The following is a 17579-nucleotide window of genomic DNA, read 5'->3' as shown; positions in this document are numbered from 1 at the left end:
ATTCCAGGAAGAAGAAGAAACAAAGAGAAAGAAATCACATGAAAAGGGAGATGATAAACTTCCATCCAGCCTGCGCTTGAACTTGGGGGACCAGGCAGTGTGTGGACGGCGGCCAAAAGTACAGCCAGACTCAGACTGGTTAGAAAACTGCTGCCCAGACAACAACCTGTGATGCACAGTTTTGGGCACAATTTAAGAAAGATTTAGACAAGCTGGAACATGTCCAGAGGAGGGTAACAAAGATAGTGTGGGATCTGGAGACCAAGTCCTATGAGGAAAGGTTGAAGGAGCTGGGTATGTTTAGCCTGAAGAGAAGACTGAGAGGGGCTGTCATACAGAGGATGGTGCTGAGTTGTTTTCTATTGCCCCAGAAGGCCGGACCAGAACCAACAGGTTAAAATTATATCAGAAGAGTTTCCATCTAGACATTAGGAAGAAATTTCTAAAAGTTAGAGCAGTTCCTCCGTGGAACAGGCTTCCTTGGGAGGTGTTAAGCTCTCATTCCCTGGAGATATTTAAGCAGAGGCTAGATGACCATCTGTCAGCAATGCTGATTCTATGAACTTAGGCAGTTTATGAGAGGGAGGGCATCTTGGCCATCTTCTGGGCATGGAGTAGGGGTCACTGGGGGTGTGTGGGGGAGGTAGTTATGAATTTCCTGCATTGTGCAGGGGGTTGGACTAGATGACCCTGGTGGTCCCTTCCAACTCTATGATTCTATGATTCCCTGGGGGCTCAGATGTCACATTCATATTCATCAATTTTTCTAATGTATGTAAGCAAGACAACAGGTGCTGTGAATGCTTACTGATCTCTCCCACCAATAATTCCCCAAACAGAAAATATTTTTGGCTTTGTGCATCTCCCTTTTCAGATCCCTGTCCCCCTGGGAAAATCGATACTCCAACTATCCTGATTTTAAGGCAGCAGCTTTAACCTCCCCATGCCATGCTATAAGTACTTGTGGCAGCTAATGCTAAAGAGCAGGCATCACAGAAGCGTCTCTTTGACTTTCATTGTCTGGAGTTTTTGATGCCTCTAGCAATCACAGTGGGGAGTATTGTCGGGCACAGTTGAACTCTCCTTCTTTGGAGGTTTTAAAGCAGAGGCTAGATGGCCATTTGACAGCAAAGCTGATTCTGTGAATTTAGGCAGATCATGAGAGGATTGCATCAGTGCTTGGCTCTCATGGGCCTTTCTTACATGTCCAGGGAAATGCCAATCACCACTTTGGAGTCAGGAAATAATTTTCCTCCAGGCCAGTTTGGCCAGGGATCCTGGTGGTGTTCTTTTTCCGCCATCTTCCGGGCATGGAGCAGGGGTGTGTGTGTGGGGGAGGTAGTTGTGAATTTCCTGCATTGTGCAGGGGGTTGAATAAGAAGACCCTGAATGTCCCTTCCAGCTCCATGATTCTATTCAGTGAAGTTTGGCTCATCTTATGTACAGAATGTTGCTATAACTAACCCATCCTAGAGAATCATTTTTTTTCCAAATTGTAATATCTGGTTATAAAAATCAATCTTCAAATATTTGGAGCAGACAGGGGATAATCTACAGACAACTCTTTAAGTTGAAATAGGTTGTGTTCTCATGGAGAAAAGTACTCATAAAATACTTGGGTATTTAGATTCAGCAAGATTTATACTCTTGCCTTTCTCCCCAATGGGGACTAAAAACGACTTAAATTGTTCCCCTCTTAACATAGCTGGTTGACTACAACCATAAGGAAATGAAAAGCGAGGCAGAACAAGACATTTTGGTCCACGTGACTTCTTTCCTAGCTAGGCATAATCTCTTCTCAGAATGAATTTAGTTTCATTTCTTAACATTCTGCTTCAGGTTAGCTCAGCAAAATAAGGGGAATTGCAGAAATTGATATTTAAATTATTTGGTTAAGCTGATGGTTTGATGTATCATTGGTTAAGTAAATGCCCAAGCGTCTAAGCAAAGACATTATTTAGAGCGGGATAAAGGTCCCTAATATTAAAATATGTTATCAAGCAGCGAAGTTACGATACATCAAACCATCAGCTGACTCCTGGAAAACAATAAATGTTCTTCTTTTCTGGTCCCTTTGCTCTTCCTAAGCTAGACAAGCTAAAGTCCCTGCTCTTGATTTACTGGAGCTCCGTACTGATTCGATGTGGGTTCCACTTAACTGAGTAACTGGAGTTTTATCGCTTGCTCTGTTATTTCTCTCTGACAATTTTGTATTACTTGTAATATCATTTTACAGTTTTGATGGCAGCATTTTTTAAAAAAGCCTTGAAATGCAATTCCTGTGGCTCCAGTTCTCTAGTGTTCCAACTGGCCATGCCGACTGAAGCACTGTTGAACAATTACTGGCCATGTCTATCCTAAGTGCCTCTGGGGTTGTCAGAGGAAGAGCCCACCATGGTACCCATCCAGCTGTGAAAACCTGGGAGTGAAACAGTAATTGTGTTTGGAGCATGGAGTGCTGACCCCCAGACCAAGGCCAACTCTGCTGGTATGACTTTCTCTTTGCTCAGACTCCGGGTCAAGACATAGTTAGGATCCCCTTTCCAGGGTAGGGTTGCCAGGTCCCTCTTCGCCACCGGCGGGAGGTTTATGGGGTGGAGCCTGAGGTGGGCGGGATTTGGGCAGGGGAGGGACTTCAACCCCATAGAGTCCAATTGCCAAAGAGGTCATTTTGTCCAGGTGAACTGATCTCTATCAGCTGAAGATCGGTTGTATAGCAGGAGATCTCCAGCTAGTACCTGGAGGTTGGCAACCCTATTCTAGGGCCACTTCACACATGTTTTTCTGTACTTCTAAAATGGTAAAGTATGAATGTGACAAACAGGAGCTTGAGAATACTGGTATATTGATCAGGGAGGCAGGAGAGGCTACAAGTATTTCCTGTATGTACATCTGGGATAAACTCAGTCAATGCACCTAAAAGCCATCATGAAACCAAGAATTTCCAAAGGATATGGCTCTGGAGTTCCAGGGTGACCTGACAAGGGAGGAGGAGTACAGATAAGTCATAGTGCCCTTCTTGCTTGGGGAAAGTTGCCGGCTTAGAACAGACCTTGGTTATTCTCTTAGGAACTCTGGCCCCCGCAGTCCTTCAAAGCAAGTGCAAAGGTAGTCAACCAGGGCCGCACCTACACAGTGCTGGCTACTGCGCTGCCACTGCACCATAGTGATCATTTGCAACATGACTCGCTAGTCCAGACAAGGTAAAAATTAGCGACAAATGGTTGCTTTAGTGCAGCAGCAGCACAGTACCCAATGCTGTGTGAACGCAGCCCAGAAGAGATGAAAGGAGCACCGGCAAGAAATCGAGAGGAGCTCCCTCGACAAGATTTCAAGTTTTATTTCTAAGAGTTTCCTGAAGATGTGAAAAGAGTGCACTCCTTGCTATATCTACACTAATGAAGTATTATGCAAGGGGAACTATTTCCCAGTCCTCAATTTGTTGCTGGGTTGCTTTGACTCGAGCCAAGATGAAAACAGGAAATGCTAACTTGAAGGCCTGAGTCCGCTTGTTCAGGATGCACAACTGTTCCTCTTTCTCTGCTGTGAACCCCTGGAGGTTTCTGCCCTCCGTCCAAAATGGGGAACCTGGTTTGGGGTGGGCGTCGTTTTCAAATGCAGAGTGAAAATCACGGCACAGTCTCTAGTGAAGTTTATTTCAATTGCTCTGTAGCCGAAGTCAGTGGCCTTTAAAAACTAGACTGGAACGGAACCAGAGAAACAACTGGTTTCGTCATCACAAACAACATGCTGAGAATATAAACTGCATTTATCTACCACCTCCATCCCATCCCAGCAAATTAGGAGCCTATCTAAAGAATGTGGCCCCTCGCAAACAAGGGCCCTCTGGGATGCAACCCATCGTGAACATTTCAGGAAAGAAACAATCCCATGATTGGCTAGTAACAACCGCTACCCAGCTACCCTCCTCATTCCATCCTCCTTCCTCTATAATATCAGAAAGACTCCATGATTATTGATTGGTAAATTATTCATCAATATCATAGAATCATAGAGTTGGAAGGGGCTATACAAGCCATCTAGTCCAACCCCTTGCTCAATGTAGGATCAGCCTAAAGAACCCTTGACGAGTGCTCATCTGGCCTCTGCTTGAAGGCTGCCAGTGAGGGAGAGATCACCACCTCCCTAGGCAGCCCATTCCACTGCTGAACTACTCTTACTATAATTCCCCTCCCTGATATCCAGCCAGTACATTTCCGCCTGTAATTTATACCCATTGTCACGAGTCCTGCCCTCTGCTTCCAACAAGAACAGCTCTCTGCCCTTCTCTGACAACCTTTCAAATACTTAAAGAGAGCAATCATGTCCCCCCTCAACCTCCTCTTCTCCAGACTGAACATTCCCAAGTCCCTTAGCCTTTCCTCATAGGGCTTGGTCTTCAGGCCCCTGATCATCCTTGTCACTCTCTTCTGCACCTGCTCTATTCTGTCCACATCCTTTCTGAAGCGTCAGGCAGGAGTAAGCCCCCCCCCCTGTAAATCTCCATATAGGGCAAAGCCTTCCTCACCCACTTTGAGCTTCAACCAATTCCCCCCCACCATTTTCTGTATTCCAGAGGCCAGCCAGGAAGCTGAAGGGAAAGAGCCAGTTACATGAGAGCGGACAGAATATCCCACATGGAAAACAGTGATGGGAGACCTCACAGCTTGTCATTCCAGTTGCTACCTGCTTTACGTAAGGTAAGGTGTTGGCATATGTCCAAAACCAGAACATGGCCCTGCTGTGCTCTCCCCTTCCCTAGTTGGTCTTGGCCAGTCACACACACACACACAATGCATGGAATACTTCATCTACACTACAACTTTGTGGCACACTTCGCTGTTATTTCTCTTTTTGTAATTTGTGGAAATGGTGTCAAGAAAACTAACCACCCTTTCAAGGTCACTCAGCAAGTTCCTGACTGAGCAGGGATTTAAACCCAAGCCTCCAAAAGCCTCTCTACTGGACCGCAGTGAGTGTGACTAGTTTAGGCTTCAGCTGTCGTCTGTGTCAAGTGGGGGGTAGATGGAGAGTAACAGCTGTTCTAAACCATAGTGGACTGATCATTGCACAGAGAGAGGAAATGTAAAGCTAGTAAGCTAAGATACAGAAGAAGAGCGCCCCTGGAGAAGAAAAAGGAGTTCCCCAAGGGGAGCCCATCTTACAATTACAATTTACAATACAAATCATGATCCAAGTGCACAAAAACTTCATCTGTTTGCTAACCACTTGGCAGCAGGTACTCCTCTTAAGAGACCATCTTTTCATTGTAGCAAATCATTTTCTTTCAGTCAGGGTTGCACTTGGCCTCTCGTACTTTGGCTGTTACGGACTGCAACTTGGTTAAATTGATTTTCACGGGGTGAATACATTCCATGACTAAGCTACTATAGTACAGCTCACAGAATCATAAAAGATGCTATGAACCCGCTAGATTTGAAAGGAAATAGCTACCATCAATGTATCTTTTGTCAGAAAGGGAGATGCACTGAAGTTAAGAGCTGGAGTTTTCACGTTTGTGTATTTATTTCAAGCGCTACTCACTCAAATCATAAACCATACTTCTACATAAAAGATCTTATGAAAACGAACTTCTCCTTCTGATTAGATAATATTCCTCACTAGAGTATTCAGAGTGCTTCACATACATCACCATGTACTCCTTTCGCTCTTCTGTAAGGAAGGTCAGTGTGATCATATCATGTTACAGATCAGAGACGGAGGATGAAAGAGAGAGAACAGCTTGCCTTAGGCACTGTAGAGAGTTCATGGCCAAGGTGAGATTCAGAGGGGGATTTCCAGATTCAGAGCTCACGCTTACCATTCTACGTCACCAGTTCTCTGAAAGAAGGTGTAAGAGCCACAGAAAATGGAAAATGTTTACGTGCAATAAAGCTTTTAACTAATAGTCTGATCTTATGAGTCTTTAGTTTGACACGGGGTCTTCTACTAAGGGATCTTGAGAAAATGTAACCTCAGTAGGGGTGGATTGAGTTCCTGGAGCTAAGCAGCAGAGGAAGAGGCTGGTTGCCAGGGAGCTGGATAAGATTTTCTGGGCTCTTACCGCCTTGGAAATGGTAGGTAGAAAACTTTGTATGTTAAATTTAATTAGTAAAGGGGAAAAATTAAGTTTAACTTGTACTATTGTAGTAATTATGTTGTTACTCCAGGGGTGTATCTTTGAAGCTGCAGATTGCAGTCGGGTCACTGTGCTGTCTAGTTTGTTGGAACTGAATCCTTTTGAAAGTGAAGAGGATGAGAAGACTCCTGCGACTTGGTAGACTTAAGAAGTGGGACTTAACTCACCGCAAATCTTGCAAGCAAGAACCAGTTGTTAAATTGAACTCGGAGAGACTATCTGTTTCCTGTTCACTAGTGTATTCATGTGTCCACTACATCAGTCTGGTTGCATTGTTTTGTATGGTGGAAGGGATGTTAAACAAATTTTTATTTTAAATCAAGTTGCCTTGCAAGTTCTGTTCCTGATATAGCCCCAAGGAACCAACATAGAGTTATGAAAACAGAACTGAAGGGGGGTCATTTAGGTTAAGGCATGGGGAAAAAAACAGGGAAATTCGGGGCGGGGGGTGGGGAACACACACCTTTTTTTCAAATTAATTTTTTTGCAATTTGGGGACTGCTAAAAAATCCTCTGAAATATCCTGTGTTTTAGAATACGTAGCAAAAATTTTAAATTTATAAATCAACAGTGCTAGATTATAATTCCTATGTATACTGTGGACACAGACAACATATTTTCAAGGACATGTTTATTGCTAAAATGTGAATAGTTTTGGCAACAATTAATACACTGTAGTGCAGAGATCCCCAATCTTTTTGAGTTTGTGGGCACCTTTGGAATTATGACAGTGACTTGCCTAGCCACATCTGCCCCAATAAAGGAATCCCTCCCATCTTCCTCTTACACAGTTTAAAGTGACCAGCTGCAAAGGACAACAGCAGAGTTTGTGTGCATATCGGCAGCTGTTCTTTTCTGTCATTTCTCTTGCATCATTGTATGTAAATATTAGGTTGTAAACTGCTCGGTGCAAAGGTCTGCACTTTTTCATGACGCTGTTAAAAGCTAACCCTTTTGATGGCATTTTGTACAATATTTCCCTTAAATGATGCATAGAAGATGGAATTTTATTTTTAATTATTTAATTTATCTAAGACATCTTGACCTGCTTTTCTCCTATCACAACAGCTGTAGCTCACCAAAAAGCTGACAAGTAAAGTTCCATTATTTTAATTCAATAAAAATCTGAATCGGGAAGTACATGAAGCCTTTTTTCCATGTGCGTGTGATAGCATGCTATGACCAAAACTTGGCTTAGACAAGTCAATTATTATTCCTAAATAATGCTTTATGTCACCTTTGAGTTTTCTGCTCAACTACTCACGTGAAGGACATAGAGGAGATATAGCATTGCCAACAAAAAAGAATCATGGCCAACTGTGATTTTCACACATCTAAGAGTACTTAGAGCCCTCTGGCACAGAGTGGTAAGCTGCAGTAATGCAGTCAAAGCTTTGTTCATGACCTGAGTTCAATCCCAACAGAAGTCAGTTTCAGGTAGCCGGCTCAAGGTTGACTCAGCCTTCCATCCTTCCGAGGTTGGAAAAATGAGGACCCAGATTTCTGGGGGTAAAGTGTAGTCAGTCAGTTTATTGAAATGGTCCATGACCAGTCAAAATATCCGTGGGAGTAAAGTGTAGATGAATGAGAAAGGCAATGACAAACCATAGGGGAATAAACCAATTCTTGCACAGGGGACTATCTTTACTTAAGAGTACGAGAATATATTTTCCGGGCACAAGACTTCTGTGTTACTTTACCTTAAAGCTAAGAGGGGGAAAATGCATTCAAAGTGTTAGCTGCCTATACAGAACAACGGAGAAATCCAAGATTTCAGCATGGCATGTATATACACTCCCCTTTTCTCTTTGAAAACCATCCCTTACTTTCTCTCTCACCTCTGCTACTCCTGCTTTATTTTATGTGGAAAATGCGATTTTTAGTGAAGCTTTTTAAAAAGTACTTCTGGGGTGTAAAAAAGGTGGGGCGGCCTTTGAGGTTTTGATGCGAAACCAGCCCACCGCTAAAGTTTTAGTCACCCAATACTGCTGCTACAGCAACCAACTTCACAGTACAAACTAGAGGAAGAGTTGATTTTTATATGCCGACTTTCTCTACCACTTAAGGAAGAATCAAACCGGCTTACAATCACCTTCCCTTCCTCTCCCCACAACAGACACCCTGTGAGGTAGGTGGGACTGAGAGGTGGGGCTAAGAGAACTATGACTAGCCCAGGGTCACCCAGCTGACTTCATGTGTAGGAGTGGGGAATCCAACCCAGTTCACCAGATTAGTCTCAGCCATTCATGTGGAGGAGTGGGGAAACAAACCAGGTCTCCCGGTTAGACTCCACTGCTCCTAACCACCGCTCTTAACCACTACACCATGCTGAGTAACTCTGCTCTCTGATCTCCGGACCTCACGTGTATTTTTAAGCACAATGCTGCCTTATACCAGGTCAGACCATCGGTCTCTCAAGGTCACTACTTCCCACTCTACCTGTTTTATCTGGCATACTAGCTGCAAATAAAATTTATTTATTTACTTTCCACTCTAATTGATAGTGGCTCTCTAGGGTCTCAAGCAAAGATCTTGCACATAATCTACTACCAGATCCCTCTGTAACCAGACATGCTGGAAATTGAACCCGGGATTGCTGTATGAAAAGAACAAGCTCTACTACTGAGCAGGTGCCTTTTCAGGTACCTTAGATGCTGCTTAAGTACGTAACAAAGCTGGACACTGCAGTTATTTCTCCCTCCTTTTCTCAGTACCAAACCACAATATTAACGGGGAGAGTGTTGCAAACCAGCCACAGGCCCAACATGAAGCGTGGACTCTGGACTGCGTTTACAGCACAGTTTTTGTGCGGAAGATCTCTCCCTGTGTCTTGTTTTGCCACTGAAAATAAGACCCAGAGGCCGACACGATCGCCCGTAGGGGGCCCAGTGACAGCAATGACGCAATCCTGGATGTCAAAAACGGCTTCCTGGATTGACAGCTGTCACTCTTCCCCACGGAAGGCTCCAACCCCCCCTCCCCAAAGCCAGGAGTGACGTGGAAGCAGGAGGATTAGCAGTTATCCAGGACACACCACCAGAACTCCTTGCTTTATAGAAAACAGTGTTGTTTAATTTACAGTGCACAGATAAAAGACAAACCGTCACGTACACTTCTCTCCACCAAACTTCCCAACACAGAGTTACAGTTACATAGGCTTATATGTAGAACTCCACCTGAAACCAATAAGGCCACCTGTAGACCTGGCCACAGTATTACATCATCCTACTGCTTCAAACTGGTTAGTTGCATTAAAGAGCTCGATTATGACAGCACTATTTTTCGTGCTCGTCGCGTCTGTTCATCCCAGTTCTTCGGAATACCCCCTCCACGTGGTCTGCCTGCCTATACATATTATCTGACAACTCCTCATCCCTGTAGAGCTTTTTGCTTGGCTAGATTGAATGCTAACCCTTCTATGGTAATGCAGGGCAGAATTCTGAATATACCATACTCAGACAGGATCTGCCCTTGCTCTTCTGGCTCTATTGACTCATTAGCCCATGGGTCGCAGAAGTGCGGCTCCCGAGCCGCATCCGGCTCTTTGAGCCCTTGAGTGCGGCTCTTTCCACGGCAGGGGGACGAAGGCCTGGCCTCCCTCCTGTTGCGCATTGTTCCGCGTCGCCGGTTGCCGGGCGAGACGCTGAGGTTACAACCCCCAGCCCGGCAGCAGCCTCCTCCGCCTGCTCTCTCCATGTGCCCTTCGGTGGCTTTTGCAGGTAGGCTGGCCGGGGAGAGGCGAGGGAGGTCCGGCGCGCCTTGCAAGCTCCCTCCCGGAGCGGCGACGAGGGCGACGCGCCCCTCTCCCCCTCCGAAGGCAGCCCTTGGCCTGCTCGCCCTCTCGCCCGTGAGGAGGGAAGCCCCGGCAGGCTCCGACTTGGTCCCGTGTGAGGCTGCTGGCAAGCCACGGAGGGGAACGGGGGGAAGGCCCGGGGCCCAGCGGGAAAGCGTTTCGTCCCCGACCGGCCGCCTCTTTCAGCTTGCAGTCCCGGGTTTGAATGTGCCCCGCCAAACCCCACCGGCACCTTCTGCCTGGCATGCAGGGCGCTCGTGGAGGGCCAGGCAGCCCCTCAACAGTCGCGCATCCGCCAGAGAAAGGCCTGCCATCCCCCGCCGTCCTCCCCCTCCCCCCTCTCCTTTCTCCCCCCTCTTCTTTCTTCCTTCCTTCCTTCCATCCTTTCTTCCCCAGTTGCTTCCTTCTCTTTCCTTCCCAGTTCCTTCCTTCCTCTTTCTTTCTCTCTGTCCCTCCCCCACTCTTCCTTCCTTCCTTCTTCCCTTTCTTCCTCAGTTCCTTCCTTCTCTTTCCTTTCCCAGTTCTCTCTCTCTCTTTCTCTCTTTCTCTTTCTCTCTCTTTCTTTCTTCTCCGCCCCTCCCCCTCCCTTCCTTCCTTCCTTCCTCAGTTCCTTCATTCTCTTTCCTTTCCCAGTTCCTTACTTTCTCCATCCCTCCCACCTCCCTTCCTCTACTAGGGTTGCCAACCTCCAGGTGGTGGCTGGAGACCTGGCAACCCTAGCATCTCCCCCCAGTGTACCTACAGTTTAATTAAGACTTAAAACTTTAATTAAAGTTTATTAAGTTAATAAACAGTGTACCTACCTATATAGTTTAAGTTTAAGAAATTTGGCTCTCAAAAGAAATCTCAATCGTTGTACTGTTGATATTTGGCTCTTTTGACTAATGAGTTTGCCGACCCCTGCATTAGCCCATGCCCTTTTGGAACGCCGCTTTTACGAGGAACTTCGATCGCACTATATTTCCCCCCTTTTAATATAGAAATCCAATGCCTCTGTGACCGACATAATGCCTTTTTTACTAAGCGGTAGGGACCCCAAGGCTACATTGTCAGTGGTAAGATTTGTTTCAATCCTTATATCCCTCCAACACTAGATATATGCTGCTCAAGATCAATTGATCAAGGAGCTTCTAAGGGATAAAAGGAAAAAAAGGAACCTGCAAGGCTATTGCTGCCTCTTGCATCATCACTGGTTCCCAACCGGGGGTCTGTGGACCCCCAGGGGTCCGCGAGAACTAAATTAAGGTCTGCGAAACAAAGATAAAGTTCCCGGAATATAACCAGACCGATTAAAAAGATACCCAAAAGCTGATTCGCAATCCTTTTGGCATTGCTGTTGAAGAGGTTGCAGAAGAAATCCAGGAAGAGCTCATTGAATTCCAAAATGATAGGCACTGTAAGGATGCGTTTGAATGAGTTTCTCTTGAAGAGTTCTGGTGTAAAAAAACAATTTCATATTCTACGGTTCGGGGAATTCGCCTTGCAATATCTTATGCTCTTCTCCACAACTTATTTATGCGAACAAGGGTTTTCTGCTTTGCTTATAATTAAGAACAAGACCAGAAATCGATTGGAAGCAAGTGATTATATTCGCGTAGCTCTGAGCAACAGTATTAGCCCCAGAATTGCCCAGCTTGTAAAAAGGATGCAAGCTCAAAAATCACATTTATTTTCAATTAAAAGTTCTCTATTATAAAACAACAACAACAAATATTTAATGTTTAACTAACAGTTATGATTAAAATATTGTCGAAGGCTTTCACGGTCAGAGTTCATTGGTTTTTGTAGGTTATCCGGGCTGTGTAACCGCGGTCTTGGTATTTTCTTTCCTGACGTTTCACCAGCAGCTGTGGCAGGCATCTTCAGAGGAGTAACACTGAAGGACACTGTCCCTCAGTGTCAAGTGTGTAGGAAGAGTAATATATAGTCAGAAAGGGGTTGGGTTTGAGCTGAATCATTGTCCTGCAAAAAGTATCAAAGGTAGTGCTAATCATTGTCCTGTAAGTATCAAGATAATGTGCTAATGAGGGTATGGTATGTTAATATGGAACTACTGTATCCTGAAGTGATCTGTTAATGTGTGAAATCCAAAGCTAATCTGCATGGCTATTGTGGACTGTAGTCTTTGTTAGTCTGGAGATTTTCAACATACCACACCCTCATTAGCACATTATCTTGATACTTACAGGACAATGATTAGCACATTACCTTTGATACTTTTGCAGCACATTACCTTTGATACTTTTTGCAGGACAATGATTCAGCTCAACCCAACCCCTTTCTGACTATATATTACTCTTCCTACACACTTGACACTGAGAGACACAGTCCTTCAGCGTTACTCCTCTGAAGATGCCTGCCACAGCTGCTGGCGAAACGTCAGGAAAGAAAACACCAAGACCACGGTCGCACAGCCCAGATAACCTACAAGAACCAGTTATGATTAAAGTTTATTTTCAAATTCTCGGAATTTTTATTTTGAACCTTGGGGTCCCTGCACCGAACAAAAAAGTCCTAGTGGTCCCTGGTCAAAAAAGGTCGGGAACCACTGTCCTAGATGCCTCTGACCTGACAGCTACCTGTCAGCGGTCTCTGTCAGATTATTATGGGTTACTCTGACAAGGAGTTGGGTTCATTCCTTGACTTCAGTCCTAGTGGTCCTAGTGGTCCCTGGTCAAAAAAAGGTCGGGAACCACTGTCCTGGATGCCTCTGATCTGACAGCTACTGTCAGCTGTCTCTGTCAGATTATTATGGGTTACTCTGACAAGGAGGTGGGTCCATTCCTTGACTTCAGTCCTAGTGGTCCTAGTGGTCCCTGGTCCTTGTGGTCCCTGGTCAAAAAAAGGTAGGGAAACACTGTCCTAGATGCCTCCGATCTGACAGCAACCTGTCAGCGGCCTCTGTCAGATTATTATGGGTTACTCTGACAAGGAGTTGGGTTCATTCCTTGACTTCAGTCCTAGTGGTCCCTGGTCCTTGTGGTCCCTGGTCCAAAAAAGGTCGGGAACCACTGACCTAGATGCCTCTGATCTGACAGCTACCTGTCAGCAGCCTCTGTCAGATTATTATGGGCTACTCTGACAAGGAGTTGGGTTCATTCCTTGACTTCAGTCCTAGTGGTCCCTGGTCCTTGTGGTCCCTGGTCAAAAAAAGGTAGGGAACCACTGTCCTAGATGCCTCCGATCTGACAGCTACCTGTCAGCGGTCTCTGTCAGATTATTATGGGTAACTCTGACAAGGAGGTGGGTTCATTCCTTGACTTCAGTCCTAGTGGTCCCTGGTCCTTGTGGTCCCTGGTCAAAAAAAGGTTGGGAACCACTGACCTAGATGCCTCTGATCTGACAGCTACCTGTCAGCGGCCTCTGTCAGATTATTATGGGTTACTCTCACAAGGAGTTGGGTTCATTCCTTGGAATGAACCCAACTCCTTGTCAGAGTAACCCATAATAATCTGACAGAGACAGCTGACAGCTCCACGTGCTGCCGGTTGTCTTCACATCCCCACCCCCAGGAGCCCACCCGTGGGGAGGCTAGGCGGGCTGCTCCTGCTCACCTTCTGCCGGACTCCTGCTGCCCGGGAAGCGGCGGAGGCGGCGGCGGCGCCTCGTCCGTCTGGCAGGGCCGGGCCGGGGCCTCAGGCCGGGCCCGGCCGGGGACGCCGATTTCTCCTTCGGGGAGCCTCACTGTGGGGAGAAATTGGGGGGGGGGGAGACGCGCGTCAGGCGGGGCGGGAGAGGAGGGGAGGCCGCACAGCCACCGCCCGGCCCCGGCTGCACCCACCTGCCCGGCTGAGGCGGCTCAGGAGGCGGCACAGCATCGCGCTCGCGGCCCGGCGGGGCTCTGGACCGGCGCGCGCAGCCCACACCGCGGGGCTGGCTTCGGACTACCCTTCAGGGCTGTTGGGAAACCCTCCCCCCCATCTGGACCCCACACAGCCACGCTTTCCCCTCAGCGGACGGGGTTTTCCCTCAGGCTGAGGAGCAGAACGGGGCGGGGCGAGTGGGGGGAGGAGCCACAAGGCGCTGCCCAATCACAGCGCCCCTCACATCCCGCTTATGGGTAGTTTTCCGGAGTGGTGGAGAGGCGGGGAGATATCGTGCGAGAGAGGCTCCGCCCACGAAGGCGCCCATCGGAGGCAGGCCGATACAGAGGAGGAGCAACAAGGCGCTGCCCAATCACAGCGCCCCTCACATCCCAGTTATGGGTGGTTTTCGGAGAGGGGGCGTGGTGAAGAGGCTGGAAGACTGTCGTTCGAGGGAAGCTCCGCCCAAAGGACGCCCATTGGATACAGGCCGATATAGAGGCGGAGCAACAACGCGCTGCCCAATCACAGCGCCCCTCACATGGATGGTTTCCGGAGTGGGAGCGTACAGAAGAGGTTGGAAGACTGTCGTTCGAAGGAAGCTCCGCCCAAAGGACGCCCATTGGATACAGCCGATATAGAGGCGGAGCAACAAGGCGCTGCCCAATCACAGCGCCCCCTACATCCCAGTTATAGAAAAGGGCAAGAGTCCAGTAGCACCTTAAAGACTAACAAAAATATTTTCTGGTAGGGTATGAGCTTATCCCAGTTATGGATAGTTTCCGGAGAGGGGGAATGGTGGAGAGGCTGGACGATATCATGCGAGAGAGGCTCCGCCCACAAAGGCGGCCATTGGAGACAGGCCGATATAGAGGAGGAGCCATAAGGCGCTGCCCAATCACAGCGCCCCTCACATGGATGGTTTCCGGACTGGGAGCGTAGAGAAGAGGCTGGAAGACTGTCGTTCGAGGGAAGCTCCGCCCAAAGGACGCCCATTGGATACAGGCCGATATAGAGGAGGAGCCACAAGGCACTGCGCAATCACAGCGCCCCTCACATCCCAGTTATGGGTAGTTTTCGTCGAGGGGGGCGTGAAGAGGGCGGAAGACCGCCGTGCGAGGGAAGCTCCGCCCACAAAGACGCTCATTGGAGGCAGGCCAATACAGAGCGCCTCTAAACGCGGCCACAGACGACACGCGTCCGAGTCAAGGGCGCGCGGGGAAAATACGTAACAAGCAGTGTTGCGCCATCAGTGGACCAGCCTACCCCCTCCGCCGTACGGCAAAGGGGGAGGAGCCGGCGAGAGCGGGACTGACCCGTTCCTGCGCGTCAGCAGCTACCCGCTACGGAAGCGGAGGGAGCTTCCGGTCGGATCGTGCATGACCCTGCACCGTAAGCGAAGGCAGGAACTGGTTGCCCCGTCGCAGCGCCGCAGGGTGGAGGGCTCCAGAGTAAGGGCCGCCTGAGAGGGTTGCTGACTCTGGGATGGGTGCAATTTCTGGAGATTTGGGGGGTGGAGAGATTTGGGGAGGGAGCTCAGCAGAGAACCCATGAAAACATGAAGCTGCCTTATACTGAATCAGACTCTTGGCCTATCAAAGTCAGTATTGTCTCCTCAGACCGGCAGCGGCTCTCCAGGGTCTCAGGCAGAGGTCTTTCACATCACCTACCTGCCTATTCCCTTTAACTGGGGATGCCGGGGATTGAACTTGGGACCTTCTGCATGCCAAGCAGATGCTCTACAAACTGAGCCACGGCCCATCTCTATGGCACTCCAGGGTCTCTGGCAGAGGTCTTTCACATTACCTACTTGCCTAGTCCCTTTAACTGGAAATGCCAGGGGTTGAACCTGGGACCCTCTGAGGAGAGTGGGGTTTGGAGAGGGGAAGGACTTCAATGCCATAGAGTCCAATTGACAAAGCGGCCATTTTCTCCAAGGGAGCTGATCTCTGTTGGCTGGAGATCAGTTGTAATAGCAGATCATCTCCAGCTAGTACCTGGAGGTTGGCAACCCTAAGCATATAAAAGGGCACACCGTGCATAGGTTGAACACATGAACATATGAAGCTGCCTTATACTGAATTGGACCCTTGGTCCATCAAAGTCAGTATTGTCTACTCAGACTGGCAGCGGCTCTCCAGGGTCTCAGGCAGAGGTCTTTCACGTCACTTACTTGCCTGGTCCCTTTAACTGGAGATGCTGGGGGTTGAACCTGGGACCTTCTGCATGCCAAGCAGATGCTCTGCCACTGAGCCACAGCCCTTCCCCATAGGGTCCATCCTCTGAAGCTGCCATTTTCTCCAGGGGAACTGATCTCCATAGCCCGGGGAGCTGCTGTAGTTCAGCCACCATGTATATTGGCAACCCTATACTCCAGCTGCTAGCACCACTGGTGAAACCTTTTGGTGCTGCATAGGATGGGGAGGACACACAGCCATGCTGAGGGAAACTAGGTCCTGTGCATGTGACCTTTAGTGGAGACCTTTGTTCTAGTGCCCCCCACGCACACACACACCACGATGGAGTAGCATGGTGGTGTAGTTTCAGCACTGCCTGTGCTGACTGTGGCGTAGTTTCAGCACTGCCAAACAAGCCTACTATGGCCCACCTGAAGTAGCTGCTGCTGAGTCTGAAGATTGAGTGGCAAAGTCAAGGACAACCCACAAACTTAGAACTGAATCCACATAATACCTTTTATTAGGGCCAGCCAGATGACACCTAACAACATGCAAGCTTTGAAGTTCTTCAGAACTCCTTGTCAGGCTGGATGTTCTAGAAAACAGGTAAAGGAAAAAGTTTGGTAGTTTGTAGTATTGGTATGAGCAAGAGTCAATAAAATGGTTACATTCCACAGAAACCACAAAGACAACACAGATGGCCCCTTTCTCTCTGCCTAGCAAGAAATCCATTCTAATTTCAGGACAGAGTGAAGAAAACAGTTGGCAGCCATTTCACTCACTGGAAATAAATTTAAGAGGTTGCATGAGGGATAAAGTCAATTAAGTCCAAATTATGTAGTTTTACCTCATGTTGCAGTCTTGCAAAGTAGAGCGCTAGTCACAGTCGTTGTATTCATTTAGGAGACAAATTTAAGAAGCTTTAAGATGTTTCATGAGGTATAAAGGCAGTTGAATCCAGTTCATTACCTCCTGTTTCATTCTCCTCGGCGCAGTCTTTCAAAGTCCCGTCACAGATTTATTTATTTATTTGCTTTATACTCTGTATTTTTCACTGAGACTCAAGGCAGATTGGTGGTGGAAAGTGCTGGCAAGTCACAGCTGACTTGTAGAGACCCCGTAGGGCAGGGGTGTCAAACATAAGGCCTGGGGGCTGGATCCGGTCCCTTGAGAGCTCTTATCTGGCCTGCGAGCCAGCCGAGGCAGCCACACACCCCACTCTCTATTTGGCCTGCGAGCCAGCTGAGGCAGCCATCCCCCCCCATTCCGAGGTGACAATGATCAAAGACTGTTAAATAAAATAAATTATTGTAATTGTGTTATTGTGTTAAGCATGTTTGTATTTTCAGTAAAAAACAAAGTAAAAAATAATATCATTAATTGGCTTTGCCTGTGTCTTCTATAAAGTTTGTATCTCCGGTACCTGGCATTAAATTTTATGGTATACATAGCCCGGCCCGACCAAGTGCCCTTGTAACAAATGAGTTAGACATCCCTGCTGTAGGGTTTTCAAGTCGAGAGAGGTTGGGAGGTGGTTTGCCATTGCCTGACTCCGCATAGGCTAGGAGAGTTCTGTTGTGAGGATAACATGGAGGTGAGAAGACAAATGTACACTGTCCTGAGCTCCTTGGAGGAAGGGTGGGGTACAAAAATTAAATTTCAAATAA

The 17579-nt window shown here is 47.6% G+C and overlaps 1 protein-coding gene across 1 annotated transcript in view; it reads right to left on the bottom strand.

The window, feature by feature from the left end:
* DELE1 (DAP3 binding cell death enhancer 1) overlaps positions 1-13750 on the bottom strand; it is a 33708-nt gene extending 19958 nt beyond the window's left edge. Inside the window, exons 1-2 of the mRNA XM_056862855.1 lie at positions 13714-13750; positions 13487-13616 (exon numbers count right to left, since the gene is read on the bottom strand). Of these exons, the coding sequence (XP_056718833.1) occupies positions 13487-13616; positions 13714-13750 (167 nt within the window). The remainder of the gene's footprint in view (positions 1-13486; positions 13617-13713) is intronic.
* Between the last annotated feature and the right edge of the window lie 3829 nt (positions 13751-17579).

The sequence above is a fragment of the Euleptes europaea genome, chromosome 17, assembly GCF_029931775.1.
Source record: "Euleptes europaea isolate rEulEur1 chromosome 17, rEulEur1.hap1, whole genome shotgun sequence".
Classification (NCBI taxonomy): Eukaryota; Metazoa; Chordata; class Lepidosauria; order Squamata; family Sphaerodactylidae; genus Euleptes; species Euleptes europaea.
The sequence above is the reverse complement of the archived record's forward strand: the minus strand, read 5'-3'. Positions and strand labels throughout refer to the sequence as shown.